A 15434-nucleotide genomic window follows, 5' to 3' on the forward strand; every position below is an offset into this window, starting at 1 on the left:
GGTTTTGAAATGGTGAGTTCTGTAGCCCTTAAAGGGGTTGCTAGCCTAACTCTAAATCTGCCGTCAGAAAGAGGGCAGTTTGCTGAGGATGACAGTGCATCAAGGAAAAGTGCAATTTAAATTTCTTCCTTCTGTTGGGCATATATAATAGCACAAATGGCAATCGGACAAAGTTATGGCATTCTTAATGGCTTGATGTTACAAAAAGGAAATGTGTTGATGTACAAATAAATGGTCTAGTTGTGGGATGTGAGCTGTAATCCTATAGTGTTCTGGGCTGTAGTGCTGTGTTTTGTTTGGGCATTAGACTTGAACCCTCTGTCCCCCCCTTTAGATTTCTGCCAGAAAATAATTGGGAAACCTGTAAGCACTGTTATGTTTAAGACACACACAATTCTCTGGGGGAAATGTGGTACTGATTTCATAAATTCAGGGTTCAGTATGCTTCCTGATCGCTGTGCTCCCCAGCTGGCTCAACATTTACACGTGTCCTGTCCATGTAGCAGGGTGCTTCTAGAGGAGAATTGTTCTGGGCACAAATATAGGTGGAAATCATACTGTTGTGGAGAGAATTTGTGGAAATTGAGCTTTGCTGTGGTTTAGTAACTTGATCAAGAAGAAGACGTCTCCTTTTATAGGCCTGACAGCTGCTAGGAGCATGTTTTATAGAATTACAGCCTTGCAGAATCTTTTTTTCCCCGGGCTTTTTCAGTGTATTGTGATGTAGCTGTTTGATACCAAGTCTCACAAGGAAATTACAGTGGTGGTCCCATTGCTCGTTAATGGGCTGTTGAATTCTCAAGCCAAATACTGTCACTGTAAGGCCATCAAAAGCTGCTGAAACCAGGGTGGGATTGATCTGGTTAATTACTGGAGTGACTAGCAAGGGAACGTTAATGTGTCCTCAACTTGTCTGAATGAATGTATGCTTCCAGCCCTATGAAAGGATAGAGAAGGCAATTGTTCTCCTGTTACCCCTTAAACGCCTCAGTGCCAGGCTGTTGTTAACAGAATAACTAGCTAATAGCTGGAAAAGATCCATGCATAACTGTTCTTTTCCTGATTTATTGGTTTTGTCACCCTCCACTATCATATTAAAAAAAAAAAATCTCCTTGGTTTAATTTGTTAGACTCTTCATTTTACCCTGTTTTACTATTTATAAAGCTATTTTACCTCTTGATTAGTGTTAGTTCTGGGATCCTGTAACCATTCCAGCATTCAATCTCTCTGCAAATTGGTCTCTTCCCAAATTATTGTAGGATTCCCTCGTTTTGGTGAACTGTGTTTAAGAATTGGCTACAAAGCTACAAAATGGGAAATCTTTTGTTGTTTGTTGCCTTACTTGGTTTGCTCAGCCCAGAGCAGAGCAGGCTGAGGGGAGGCCTCATGGCGGCCTGCAGCTCCCTCACGAGGGGAGCGGAGGGGCAGGCGCTGAGCTCTGCTCTCTGGGGACAGCGACAGGACCCGAGGGAACGGCATGGAGCTGGGACAGGGGAGGGTCAGGCTGGGGGTTAGGGAAAGGTTCTGCGCCCAGAGGGTGGTCGGGCACTGGGACAGGCTGCCCAGGGCAGTGGTCACAGCACCAGGAAGCCTTTGGGCATCCTGTTAGGCCATGTGGTTTAACTCTTACGTTGCCCTGCGTAGTCCTGAGTTGGACTGGATGGTCCTTGTGCCCCCGTTCCAACAGAAAACCATAGAATATCCTGAGAATCCTGCAAGCACAGGACTAGTTAGGATTAGGAATAACTAAATTTTAAAAACTGAGCACATCATAGGAGAGCAGTGTTCTTTGTATCTCTTCCTTTGCGTGAAGCTGTGAAAACAAAAGCTGAGGAGGACCATAGGGATGTTTCAGATTAATATAGAGGGGCTTGGCAGAGTTTTGGTTTCTGGATTTGGAAGGGGAAGTGGGGAAGAGCTGACTGACATCCTCATCAGTCCCTTCTCAGCACTCCACCAGTTTGTCTGCAGTGGAGGCCTTTTGGTCCTAAGCTCTTTCTCTGGGCTTCTGTCTTAAAATCCAAGCACAAAAGAGCAACTTACTTCTAGTTCCCTGCTATCTGTGACTTCCTAGCCATGGTGGTCCCAGTTACAAGGGGCAGAAAGGTTGAGCACAGCATATTGGGAAGAGTGCCCACTTGCGGTGCACCCCTTTTCTCCACTGCTGCTGGACTTGTTTGTGGCCGTGGCATTTCCCAGTTTGCTGAGAACAGGCATTTTTCTCTGATCCAGAGAGCAGAGAGGGAGGGAGCGAGCCTTCTTTGCTGGTTCCAAGCACCTCTGACACCTCCAGAGTTTGTGCTGCATGAGCAATTCAGAGCAGCGATCGTATGAAGTCCTGGGCAGAGGTTATGTATGAACCACTCTGTGGTTGAGATGTGCTCTGTGCCTTGGTTTTCATCAGAGTAGTGGGCCAGTTTGTTCTCAACAAGTTTCTAGCCTCCTCCTGTAGCAGAAGTTGAAATTATATTGAGTTTTATTGCAACTTGATAGAGTGAAACAGTCAGTAAAATGTCTTCTGGTCTCCTGTATGCCATAGTACCTGGAGTGTGACTCTGGTATGCTGTCGTAAGTCTTATTTATACACTGGCATGAAAGGGCTGTATATCAACATGCAGTTGTTGTCTGGCAAATGCACAATGATCTGACTTTTAATGGTTTGTTCACCTCTAGGGCTGCTGAGAACTGACTCTATACCTGAGGTTGGAGAGGATGCTGCTGCTACAGTTGGTATGGCAGAAACACTCTCAGAAGAAGAACAGGATGAGCTAAGAAGAGAGCTTGCTAAGGTAAATCTCTGAAATAGTTCTTAAATTGGTTTTGAGAATTAAAATCTATGTCTTTGAACACACGACTAATGCTATGTGTATTCATTCTGAGTGAAGCTGGGTACAGCACTCTTCTGTATTGAGGGGTGTGAGAAGAAAGGGAACATGTCAGGAAGAAACTCTAGTTATAACTACAGGGAATTAATTAAGCTAAAAGTGCTTAGTAAACAGTTTAAACCAGAATTTATAGATGTCTAACTTTTTTGTTTACCCCTCTCTCAGTTAAGGGCGGAAAAAAAAAAAGCTGTCAGAACACAGTTAGAAGCCATTACCAAGTGTTATCTCTATTGGTGTGGTGTGATTAAAGCTGTTTTCATGAAGGATGCTTTGTAGTAAATTCCATGTGTACGCTGCTTTGCTAATAGCTAACTGTGTAACTATTCTTGTTTATACTTGACAGTAGCAGAAAAATTAAGAGCGATTAAAGTAGCACTTTTTGAAGGACAGTCAAATATTCAAGCCTGGTGTATATATTTCATAAGTCATCAAAGTCAAGTTTCATTGAGTGGACTTTTTTCCTTTGTAGCTCCCTGCGACTTTAGGACCCTAAAGGGAATAAAAGAAACTAGCTTAAGCTTAAAATTTTGGCATACCAAGGTTAGCTGTGAAATAAACACACAGCTTTTCAGTCAGGCTTTGTTTTTAGTAGTCCTGAGTATTGTTCCGTGTTGAAATGGTCAATTGAAGGTGGTAGGGGAATCTGGTCCTGCTCAGCTGTCGTGCTGATCTTCATACAGGTATCCAAACCCAAGGTGCATTAAGGATAAGGTGCATTGAAGTAGTCACTGCACCAAGCCTGTCAGAGTTCAGGAAGCGTTGTGGCTGTGCACTTAGTCACGTGGTCTAAACTTTTGGGTAGATCTGTGCGGTGCCAGGAGTTGGACTCCATGATCCATATGGGTCCCTTCCAGCTCAGGATATTCTATGGTATTGGTACTCCTTCAAGGGAGCTTAAATGAGTAGGCAGCCTGACATCCTAAAGTAGGGTGGTCCAGTCCGGATGAAGAAGGTAGGGTTGGATGTCTGCCTTTGTACATGTTGCCTTAGTGCCTCTGTCACGCCTGTCAAGCAGTTTTACAATGCTTTTCTGCAGGCTGTATACCTCTGACTGTGACCTGGTCCATGTTGCTGAGACACTTAATTGACTATCTGTGTAAATAAGAAAGTACACGGACATCATAGTTTCTTTTAGTTGTAGAACAGGTTACATTTTTTTAAACCACTCAGTCTGCCCCTATTCCCACCCCTCCAACTCCTTTCCAGCATGCTCTGGGTAGGACGTTCCTGTAGCTGAATTCAGCTCACAGAAGAACCTTTATGGTCAAGAAAGGAGACAAAACTCGTGTGTGGAACAGACACGCTCTGAGCTTCCTCATGTTGTTTGTAAGCTAGCATGTCTTCTGATGTGGAAAGAGCACGCAGGCTTGGTGGTTGTCCCAGGTTTGACTAATCTTCAAGCTCAACGTAGGCCAGTGGAGTCTAAAGGTAGTAATTTCTAACGATACCATCTTTCAGAGCTACCCAGTTCCTTATTCCTGTTATAGTAACAGAGCTAGCTGCAGGTAGGCTTCTTTCTGACTAACTGGTTATTGTTGTAGACTACATTGGCTTTCCCCTTTAGTAGTTAGAAACAACTGTGAAGTGATGCTAAAAAAAAAAAAAAGAAAAAAAGAAAAAAAAGCTGTTATCCCTTCCATTACTGATGTCTAGTGATGTTTTTTTTCCTACATATGTAGTTAAATGGCTCTGTAGATCACTTGTTAACTTAATTCTCTCATCTTTGCTGCAATAGGTGGAAGAAGAAATCCAGACACTCTCACAAGTGCTAGCTGCCAAAGAGAAGCACCTAGCAGAAATCAAGAGAAAGCTGGGAATTAACTCCTTACAGGAACTAAAGCAGAACATTACCAAAAGTTGGCAAGATGTTACATCAACCGCAGCGTATGTACCTCTTTGTGATGGTAGTCTGAGATGAAAACTATGACGTTCTTATGTCTAAATCCACTATTTTTGTGAAATAAGATGCGTAGATAACACAAAGTTAGGTTGCACTAAGATTTGTGTGAATAATTCATAGATTTCTCTCATTAAGGACACTACTAGTCATATCATCTCATGCGAAATAAGAATGAACCACAATATGGGAGATTCTAATATATTTGACTAACAGAACTGAGATACCGGTACCAAGTCAGAGTATCCTTTTCTAATGTGAAAAACTTTGTAAACTGAGCTCATGCAGGAGAAGTACAAAGTCACAGTTAATATTCTAGGCAAACAAAAACTTTTACTTTGAGGCATAGAGTGAACTTCATTTTCTGCAGTCAGTGACTTTCCAGAATATGTGAGGATGTACCTCTAAATACAGAATCTTGTATTGTGAAGTTTATTGACAAAACCATTATGGATAAGACTTTAGACACTTGGTACCAGAAATAACCTCTTTTTTCAATATGTATTCATGCTGGTTTTTCTCTTTGAAAGTCCTAAAGTATCAGATTGCATCTGTTCTGGGGCTGGAGTAGTAGATATATGATGGTGAATCTGATCTGAAATCTGGGGTGGCAAAGATGCTCTAGCCAGAAGGGATGGCAGTGATTCAAAATAGTCTCTTAAGTAGCTTGTCCACTCTTCCCAAAAGTTGAAGTATACTTCTGGGTTTGATACAAACTGAACATACATACACTAAAAGTTTCACTAAGTTTCTTATGTGTTCTGTTAAAATAACTATAGACATAATTTTGTTTGAACACAGATACAAGAGAACATCAGAAACCCTGTCTCAGGCTGGTCAGAAGGCCTCTGCTGCTTTTTCAACTGTTGGTTCAGTCATAACCAAGAAGTTTGAAGATGTCAAGTAGGTTTCTTTTTCTTTTTAACAAGAAATTGCACTTCTTTATTTAAGCAGAAGATTACTAAAACAAATTTATGCTGTTAACATACTTAGCACTTCTGAAAGTTTATCTATCAAGAACCCTTGGCATGCCTTAGTCTTAGCAGTGCTGAGTGACTTGCTGCAAAATGTGCCTGTATGTCCTCCCTGAAGTGGAAGAGTTCTGTGGGGTGCGTTTTATATATGCAAGAGAAATGACATATGCTATTACCTCCACTGCCACTCCTGTTTTCCTGGTAGGATTGCAGATAGCAGCATCCCTGTCTGCCTCTGTGTGCCCAATGCAAGTAGCATCATCACTTCTGTTCCCTGACTTTCTCAGCTTGTGGAATGCCACACTTAAAAGACAGTTAAAGATTGTTTTTTGTATTTTGTGTGTGTGAATTCCTTTTACGGTGTCTTACTTGTTTGTAAGCTGTTCTACCTCATAGCAGTGGCTTGATTTTATTACCTTTTAATAGACTATTTTAATTCCTAAATATTGGTATACAACAGCATATTTTGACTGTGTGAAATGACACAGCCCTTTCATACAAATTAGGTGAGTTTGATGGTAACTTTTAGCACTACATGTACTGTTAACTGCGTGCAAACTAAACTCTTCCTGGATGCAGTCTAATCATTTGCTTACAATTCTTTGATTATACAATTTTTACTACTGGAACATATAAAACTTATGTCCACTTGTAACTTGTTATGAATAGTGGATCAAACTTACTTTTCAATTATTGGGCAAGTAAAACACATTCTAACAGAATATTGCTGCGTTGGAGAGCAATGTAATAAAATCAACCATTGATTTTTGAAGTGCTGCCATTAACCTCTTTCTTGCTTTTCGAAGTCCAGTGAGAAAAACTTTGAGGTGCAGCTTCAGTCACTTATTTTGCTTCAGATTTATCAGAACTTCCTTTCTCTCTTTAATGCTTACTCTGGCATTGTGCAGACTACAGGCATTTTCACATTCCTTTAGGTAAGGTGGGCACAAGAACTGTTTCTGAAATAAGCATGTAGTCAGACTGTCTCCATTAAAAGCTTTAAATGAGTTGTGTCTGTAAAAGGTAACTTTTTTCTCCAGTGTTAGTTGTTGTAAAGCTGCAGTTCTTACAATGTCAGAAGACATTTCTTCACGTTCATCTGGTAGCTATCCCAGAACATGAAATCTTGATAACATGCTTCATGTAAGAAAGAAACCTGTTAAAATGAGTCCGGATTTCTTTTTTTTAAAAGAGGCAGAATATGGTTTTGAGGTCAATGGCACGCAGAATTCCTCCTCTGTCTGTACGGTGTTTGTGCCTTGAGAGTAAAATTTTTCCCTTTCTGGTGTCTGTTACAGTGGTTGTTCAGCATTGTGACTCTAATCAAATTACTACGGGCGGAGTGTGAGGTAGCTTGTGCATTCACTGCTCATGGTTTTGCCAGTGAAACAGTCCTTATCTTTGACCTGATTACTTTAGCAGCTCTGGACTTGGAGCATTTTAATTACCTTTTCTGCAGTGCCTTTTATCTGCTTACTCTAAGCAAATATTCAGTGTAAAGTTTTCAGTAGATAACTTTTTCCTGTGTAGCAGCTTCTGTCTATTGCCTCATCCTCTCGTGCACCTCTGTCTGGCTTCATCATCTTTGCACTCTCCTATTACATAATCATTTAGATGGTAATAGGATCTCTAGAGATGTAGGTATCCGGCTGCTAGAACGCTAGCTAGGAGCTCTAGCCCCTTCTGCTGTGCGTGCAGAGGAGGCAGGCAGTGAGCCCAGTTTGTTCAAGGGTAAGAATGTCTGCAGTATCTCATCTTTGTCCATCAGCAGGACAGGGAGACTGGAAGATGCCTTTCGGATGCAGGGCTCAGCTGCTTGCTTAACAGGGTTCACCTTCCTTCCGTCAGGCTGTGGTGTTCTCATGCAGGTATTGGACTACACTATTTGACAGAGATAAGCACAGACTCCTAGCTCTCTTCTGGCCTCAAGAATTTAATACCTCAACATCCAACCCAACAAGAGTGTCCTAATTGCTCAAGTTAGCGAGTATTCAACAGCGACCTGGCCACTATCAGAAATGAGGCCACTGGGAGGGAGAGTGACAGGGCCAGAGGAGTCACACTGTCGGTGTGCTTCTCTAGGGAAATGAGGCAATGGAAATTCAAGGTAGGGATATAAATTCAGGAGCAGCTGGATTTAAAAAAAAAAGAGTGTGTGTGGAATTAGTGCTGTTCTAGATCTTAATTGCACTTAAGAGACTTGAGATTTTTTTGCTTTCATGAGGATCAAGTTCAACTGGGATTTCAACTGGGATTCAACCAGTGAATTCAGGTCCCGTGGTTATGTAACCCCTAAATTGGTGTCTACTTTTAAGATGGCACAAGTCTGAATTTCAGGAAGTTTTAGATGTTAAAGTCTCTTCCTGGAACTGAGAATTTATGGGTCTGATACTTGAACTAGTACTGAATATTGGGGTGCATTTTTCTTAAGTGGTTTCTTTATTGTGACTTTCTCTTGTGCTGTTTTAACTTAGGGATTTTTTAGCTGTAGTGACATGATTGGGTTATTTCCATGTATTCCATGCAGCAAACCTATGCAGGTGTTCGTTGTTGCAAAGTGACTGGAGGGAGTTGTAGAAGGGAATAAGGCAGCTAGCTAATGGAACTGTGAACTTGAAAAGTAGTGAAATAGAGAGGGAGGACTGGTATTGCGAAGTCAGGCAGCTGTTGCTTTCTTTATCTGTTTCTTCTGCTTTTTGTTGTGCTGTAAACAAATTCTGTCCCTTCTCAGGTTTTCTTTAATACCTTTATTCTCCTTTATATGAATGTCTTGATTAGCTAGCCATCCTCATGTAGGCAACATGAGTATTATGTGCCAAATAGCAGTAGTACCAAGCTGCAGCTCTCACCAGACTTCCTGAGCAATCATAACTGTACTTAGCTCCTCTTGCACTGTGTCCAGTAAATCCTCATCTTTCTTCCTTCTGAGGTTGTAGAATAACTTCTTTGCTTGCTTTGGAAATGTGATATGATCATGGACTTCAAAATGTCGTCATTTGTCAGCATATCAACTGGAAACCTAACTATTAACAGAAGACACTAGTGCTTATGAGCTCTTAAGCATATTTTCCAGACAGGGACTCTGGCATGGCTCTGTGTGCTCTCAAAATGTGAGGCAATGTAGTAATTGTAAAAGTAATAATTTGTAAAGGACCAGAAGCCTTTTAATGTAATACAAACTATATGGAAGATTAGGGAGCAACTTACTGTGTCTTTTTTGCTTTCATACGTAAGCTAGTGTCTTAACTTGTGGGTGTTGTAAAAAAGGGCTTCTCATCTTCAAACTGCCCTGCTTCTGGGTCTAGCCGAGTGAGTGCTTTGTGGCATTCCGTCAGTTATGAAAAGAAAAATTGACTTATCTTTGTAAAGCTTCTCAAGACTTAATCTTGCTTCTTAGAATGCACTACTTGAACAAGTGATTTGATGTTTAAGAGAAACTGCGCTTAGCCAGTGCTCCTGCAAACCAAATCATTTTGTGCCAAAACTATATATTATGGTGACACTTCACAAAACATTCTGAGTATGTGCAAGTGTATCATGTGAGAAGTAAACTCAAGTATGCAAATAGTTCTTCTATTCAGTGATCTATGAGTTTTTAAATAAAGTTCTCTAGGCACCTGTTAAAAGATCTGCAATAGCTTGTTGCTTCTCTGTTGTAAGCAGGTTTGCAGATTGCAAACAGAAAAAAAGAAGGTAACTTTCACCCTCTTTAGCCTTAAACTTCCTCAGCTAGTGAGGCACTTCTTGCAGGCTAAGGGGAAGTGGCTCAGCGTGACTGCACGAAGAATTATGTAGTATCAGCCTAGTTCTGTGATGAAACTTGGCACAGAGCAGTAAAACCAGAATTACTAGAAATCCAGATCAGAGAAAGGAATATGAAGGTGCTTCTGAAGATAGTCATCTTCTGTGTGCTCTGAAAAAACTTTGTGGAAGCCAAACCATCAGTGAAGATGAAAAACAGCAGCAAGGGGTTTAGGATAAAGGAATGAAACATGGCCACGTTACCAACATGTAGGAGGACGGCAGCTGGCCTCAAAGAATCTGATTGCCCGTACACTGTACCTACAAAACCTTGAGTTGTACATCAGCTTTAAGGGATTCCAACCTTAAGGCAACTTCTCCTACATGTGTTTTTCTTCCTATTGCTGAGTTCTGCCAATGAGCCTTTTGCTTCTGTGAATACATATTCTGTTGTGCTGAGGTACTAATTTGAGCTTCGGAGGTACATCAGATGTGCGGTTTTTTGTTATTCCTCCCCACACCAGCAACCACATGGACAGGATTCTCTTGAAAGACATTGTCAAGCCCTATCAAAAATTAATATTCCAAACAATTATGAAAAATCATCATTTTTTCTAATTTACTGTTGTGGTAGTTGACAAGAAACATTTAACACGAAGACTAATTTGTATCAAGAGTAAATAAGGATTTCCCAGAGTATGAAACTGATGGTATTGAAGTTATTTGGGAGCTCCTTAATCTACCTCCAGTCATCTTCTAGGAGTAGGTGTGTGTTCTCACCAAACAGTAACAGTACAGCAACACTGGTAGGTTACAGAAATTCTCCCTGAATTTCAGAAGTGTTGAAACTAGGACTCTTTCCCTGCCCCCACCATAAACCTGAAGTTGGGTATAGGTTGATGTAACTGCTCTCTCTAGATAAAACTTATATACTTATCAATATAAATTATACTGGATTGAAGTGGAAGCCCTCTGACCTTTGGACTAATTCTTTGAGTAGGAAGGTCTGTTGGTTGATAACTCTCTGGATCGTTTGCTTTCTACTTGATATTGTCAAAACTGTAAATGCAGCATGTCTCATTTGCAAAAACTTACCAGCAGACAGACTTCGGCTAAAAATATGTACTTACTAATAAGCATGGCACTTGAATATTTTTAAAAATGAAAAAAGTTGTTGCAGCTTTTGCTCTGTTGTACTTGTATGTGTATGCGTGCATGGCTAAGCAATTAAAAAAAAAAGCAAAACGAAGCAGTTCTTATATAAGACTGTATAAAACTGGCTGTTTACCAAAGACGGTGTCTGGAAATCAGCTTTCTAAGCCAATTTCTTCTGTCTATCATTTCAACTAATTTCTTGCTTTCTTTTTTCTTAATGCTGGCAACTTAGTATACGCTCCATACAACATTCAATTAGCATGCCTATTATGAGGTAACGTATGCATAATCCAGCTGTTGGGTATATTTATTGTCATGTGTGGAATTAAGTAAAATCAAACGTGACTAACAGATTAAAAAAAAATAAAACAAAACAAACCGAAGAAAGTACATAACTTTATATTGGCGCAGGAAATAGATTATGTAGGATATCTTTATTTCTACTTAACAGTGATGGTTATCAGACATCTGGAATGGGACTAAGTACGCTTTCCTGATGTTTGGAGAACTATAACACTTTACCTTCCTGTTAGAAATGCAACTGACAAGTTTAAAAGACAATAGTTCAACAATAGTTCACCATCTGATTTAGGACTGTCTTTGGAACTGAATAGAAAATGTGGCTTCATAAAAAGTCTCTTGTTGACTTGTACCGCTTGCTTGCTTTTCTCTTGGCATTCTTTTTTTGGCACTGTGTCCCTCCATCTCCTGAGGGAATCTGGTTTGATATATAGATGTCACTCTTTTCCTAAATGAAAGAGTGCTGCTAAGTGTGGGTGACTGACACAAATAACAAGGGCGGGGGGGAGCCTAACCTGTTTACAAATACTTTCATTTTTATGTAACTTATTTTTTAGTCTTGATTAGTCTTGGTCCATGGAAGGCAAGCTTTTTCCATTCTGCATAAAGGCAGAACAGGTGTACAAGCTACTGCGCGAATTTGCAAGTGTCAGTGACAGCTAATCGGAGCACGAAGGCACTCTTCTGACCCTAGTAGTAAAAATACAGTGGCCCTCAGCACTGAACATTGTGAGCTGTCCTGCTCTGCATGTGCAGAACGTACCGTTTGTACTCACAGCTGTCTCCAGCACTTAAACAAGGGGGAGTCTCTCAAATGTATATCAGCAGAAAATGTCACTGTGAACTATTTTGTTATTTAAACACAGCCTGTTAAAGTTGTTTTCCTCCAACAAGCAAAAAAATCTGACAAGCTTTACTCAGCAGTAATACAGTAGGCTATCCAAAAGGGATGACAAAGCTTTTCTGGACAAAGCTTTTCTGAACAAACCCTTTAAGCCAGAAACCTGTTTGAAATCACTGTGTGTGGAGGGGTGGGGGAGCGTGGGGGGAAATTGCTAGCTTTCCCTTCCTTCTTGTAATGACAGATTCTATAGCTGAGACTGGCAATGGCTAATTGATGTGAATAAGTTGCAGCTTGAATGTTCTTGAATTTTTACAAATAAAGATCCAGATGTAAACTATTTTAAGCTGCAATTAAAAACAAGGAAGAAGCCCCAAATAAACAAAATGCATGTTGACTTTGGAAAAAGCAACTGCTTGCTTGTTTTCTGATGTTTATACACTAACTAGATACATTTTTAATTCTGTGGTTCCTTTTTGTCCCTAGAAATTCTCCTACTTTCAAATCTTTTGAGGAAAAAGTTGAGAACTTAAAGGTAAGCATTAGTAAGAAGTCTTGATGACTGTGGAGCTGTGTATGTGGAGAAGAGACTTCAGTGGGCTCTGGGTAACCTGTGTGTTTTTTTTTTTTGTTACTTGTAAGTTGTTGAAGGTGCTTAGATGATGTCTTTAGAAATACTGTGTAAATGGTTTCTCTGCCTAATGATTTCAGAATAAAAACAGGAGGATGCTCATAACTAGATGGATCAACAACTATCTAACCTGTACAAGTGGACAGTAATACACCCAGTATTATATCAAAAACAGTCTAGGCTTTTACTTCTGTGCCTTCCTAAGGACTAGTATCGTAGGTAGGAGTGCAGATTGGGTTGTTTATTTTTAAACTATGTAAGGTCTTTGTACTTTAGTTCTGCAGAAAATATTTGTAAAAATAAATTTACTCACAAAAGGCTTAATACCAGAAAGACACATTAGTAAGCTCTTTCATACTCCCCCCCCAAAAAAAAACAAAACAAAACAAAACAAAACAAAAAAAAAAAAACAAAAAAAAAACCTAAAAACTACACCAACTTCAGAAATAACTAATACATGTAATTAGATCCAGACTCCACTGTTCTCAGGGACACACTGGTCTGGATGAGAAGCACGCAAGCAATAGCATTAGAGAATCATTAGATCTCTGCAAACTAATTGTCACTAATGGCCATGCCATACCACAAAATATCTTCTGTAGAGAAGTGGAAAGGTGAACGCACTGCCTGGAGAAAGTAGCATAGCTGCGAGGCTCCACTAAAGAACTCAAGATGTGCTCTTGAGACTGAAAACCGTTCAAAGCTCCTTATTGAACAACACAGCAGCTAGTTTTAACTCCGAATCTTTCGAAGCCTAACTGGCTTAAAGGCAGCATACCTGTACTGTTTTTAACTGAGGGTGTGTATGTCAACCTTTAGACTCCCTAGAATTAGGTCTGCTTCATTGTTCGTGTCTTGAAGTCACAGGGAGGCTGGTGTGTCCGTGATATTTAAGGATTTTCTAAGTAATATAAAGACTATTGTGGGGATAGCTCAGTCCTGGAAAAGCTGCTCTGCTGAGAAGAGTTGTTAAGCCTCTTTGTGCAGAGGTACTGGTTTTATGTAGATAACTTTATGTTGAGGCTCTCTTTATGTTCTAGTCTAAAGTTGGAGGAAACAAACCTGCCGGGGGAGACTTTGGAGAAGTTTTGAACTCTGCTGCCAATGCCAGTGCCACAGAAACAATTGCAGAACAGACACAGGAGGAGACCCACTGAGATTCCTGCCTCTGTCCTGCTACCCACTGCCAGATGCTGCAAGCAAGAACTAAGCACACTTCTAACACTCGTTGCGCTCTTTCCACCAGATGTGCGTTTATTTAGCACGTAGCTATTTTACCAGATTAACTGATACCAAGCTTGTCCGTGGGTTCAAATTATTTTTGAAACTTAAAATACGTTGTTTGGGGTTTTGTGTGGGAAGGGGAATTTTTATGCCTTTCAAACATTTAAAGGACTTATCTCTAATTTGAAGGCAACCTTTAAAATACAGCAATGAAAACTCTTCTGAGAAGTTAATTATACTGTACATATACTGCGGATTCGTAATTCCTTTTGAATCTGTAACTACTGTTCAACTTGATCATTTTGAATCTACTTCTGCTACCAAACTTTACTCCCTTGTGATTATTTCACTTAATTGTTGCCTGCATGGGAACCAGACTAGGAGGATCATTCCCAGCTAAAGAAAGGACTTTTGCTTAAAGCCTGTTGAAGTACGTTACTTGTAGCACAGTTACAGATGTGTAGCAATGTACTGTATTAAGAGCTTCTTTTTTTGTACAAAAGATACTGGTAGTGTAACACATGACATCTAAAACTTACTGATTTGTCTTTGGCTTATCTAACTAGAAGGACTCTGGACGCAAGATGCCTATTAATGCAGGTTTAGTTCAGTTACAGTAACGTGATCACAATCACATTTTGTTCTGAACTTTTGATCAGTTGTGAATTCATCTTAATTCACAGGTGGAGGTGTCACACACTAACAAAGTATGGATGGTAAGAATGAAAGTGGTTCTTCTGTTAGGCAGTGAGAGAGCTGCTGTCAAATGCTAATGTTCATTCCCATGTAGACTGACTGGAAAAGATCTACTACATACTACATAGTTGTGTTTTTCTGTACGTCTTAAGGGCCTGAACCCCTTAAGATGTATCACTACTCCCATTTCCTCTGCTGCGCAGAGTGTTACCTTGCAGCATAGCACTCTGGCAAGGTTTGTTCCTCTACCTGTTGCTTTATCTGATTGTTGTCTTCAAATTGCTTGTCTTTTCTATGTTTCTGGCACCTGGTGTGGGTAAGATTAGAGCTTTTGGCATGTGTTTTATCACCGTGGCTAGAACTGGAAACACGTTTGAAACAGGTGTGTGAAGTCTGAAACTTCCCCCTGCCACGGTGGGGTCTGGAAGAAAAAAAAAAGTTCCTGATAACTTTATTAGCATGCCAGCTGTCATGTATATATGCTCAATTCCTTGTGAGAAGCTTAATAAAAAAAAAAATTTAAAAAAAAAGTGTGAGGAATGTATTGTTCTGTTACTATAGAGGATTATACTTAAAAAAAAAAAATAAATAAATGTACTTCCACTTGGAAATAGTTCTTAAAACTCCAGTTCTGGAGTGTTGATACATACTAGTGCACAAGCCCCTACCAGCCTGGCATTACTAGAGAGGACTACTCATGCTACATTGAGGACGTGAGAAATGGGGCTGTGGGTATATACCCTTGTCCTTTGGCAGCTATGCCTCAACAAAAGGGGGAATGGGGTGACAGGGTAAGAACTGAGCTCTTCTAGGGCACTGGTACCATCTAAGGAACATGATCTGTATTGTATCGGTTCCTTCTCCGTCTATTTAATCGCCTCCTTGCAGGAGACTTCACCTAGCCCACCGTGGGGCTTTCCGCTTGTGAAGGACCCCGGGGCCCCCTCAGCCGGCCGTGGGGCGGTGCCGGGCGCCCCGCTGCGGCCGCTCCCTGCCCTCCCCGCCCTAAGATGGCGGCCGCCCCGCCTCACCGCGCCCCGCGCGCATGCGCCCGCCGGGGAGGGCAGCGGCGGCGTCCCGCCCCGCACG

The 15434-nt window shown here is 40.8% G+C and overlaps 1 protein-coding gene across 9 annotated transcripts in view; it reads left to right on the forward strand.

Annotated features, from left to right (window-relative positions):
* The window catches only part of TPD52 (tumor protein D52), a 43767-nt gene extending 28892 nt beyond the window's left edge, over positions 1-14875 (forward strand). For 6 of the 9 annotated variants that reach the window (XM_083825740.1, XM_083825741.1, XM_083825746.1 and 3 more), the window contains exons 2-8: positions 2675-2790; positions 4622-4770; positions 5585-5686; positions 6666-6692; positions 10886-10927; positions 12281-12329; positions 13466-14875. In XM_083825740.1, the coding sequence (XP_083681866.1) occupies positions 2675-2790; positions 4622-4770; positions 5585-5686; positions 6666-6692; positions 10886-10927; positions 12281-12329; positions 13466-13582 (602 nt within the window). In that variant the 3' untranslated portion in view covers positions 13583-14875. The remainder of the gene's footprint in view (positions 1-2674; positions 2791-4621; positions 4771-5584; positions 5687-6665; positions 6693-10885; positions 10928-12280; positions 12330-13465) is intronic. The other 3 variants (XM_083825743.1, XM_083825748.1, XM_083825744.1) reach the window with 1 other exon arrangement.
* The last annotated feature ends 559 nt before the right edge of the window (positions 14876-15434 follow it).

Source organism: Anser anser (genome assembly GCF_964211835.1).
Source record: "Anser anser genome assembly, chromosome: 2".
In the NCBI taxonomy this organism is placed as follows: domain Eukaryota; kingdom Metazoa; phylum Chordata; class Aves; order Anseriformes; family Anatidae; genus Anser; species Anser anser.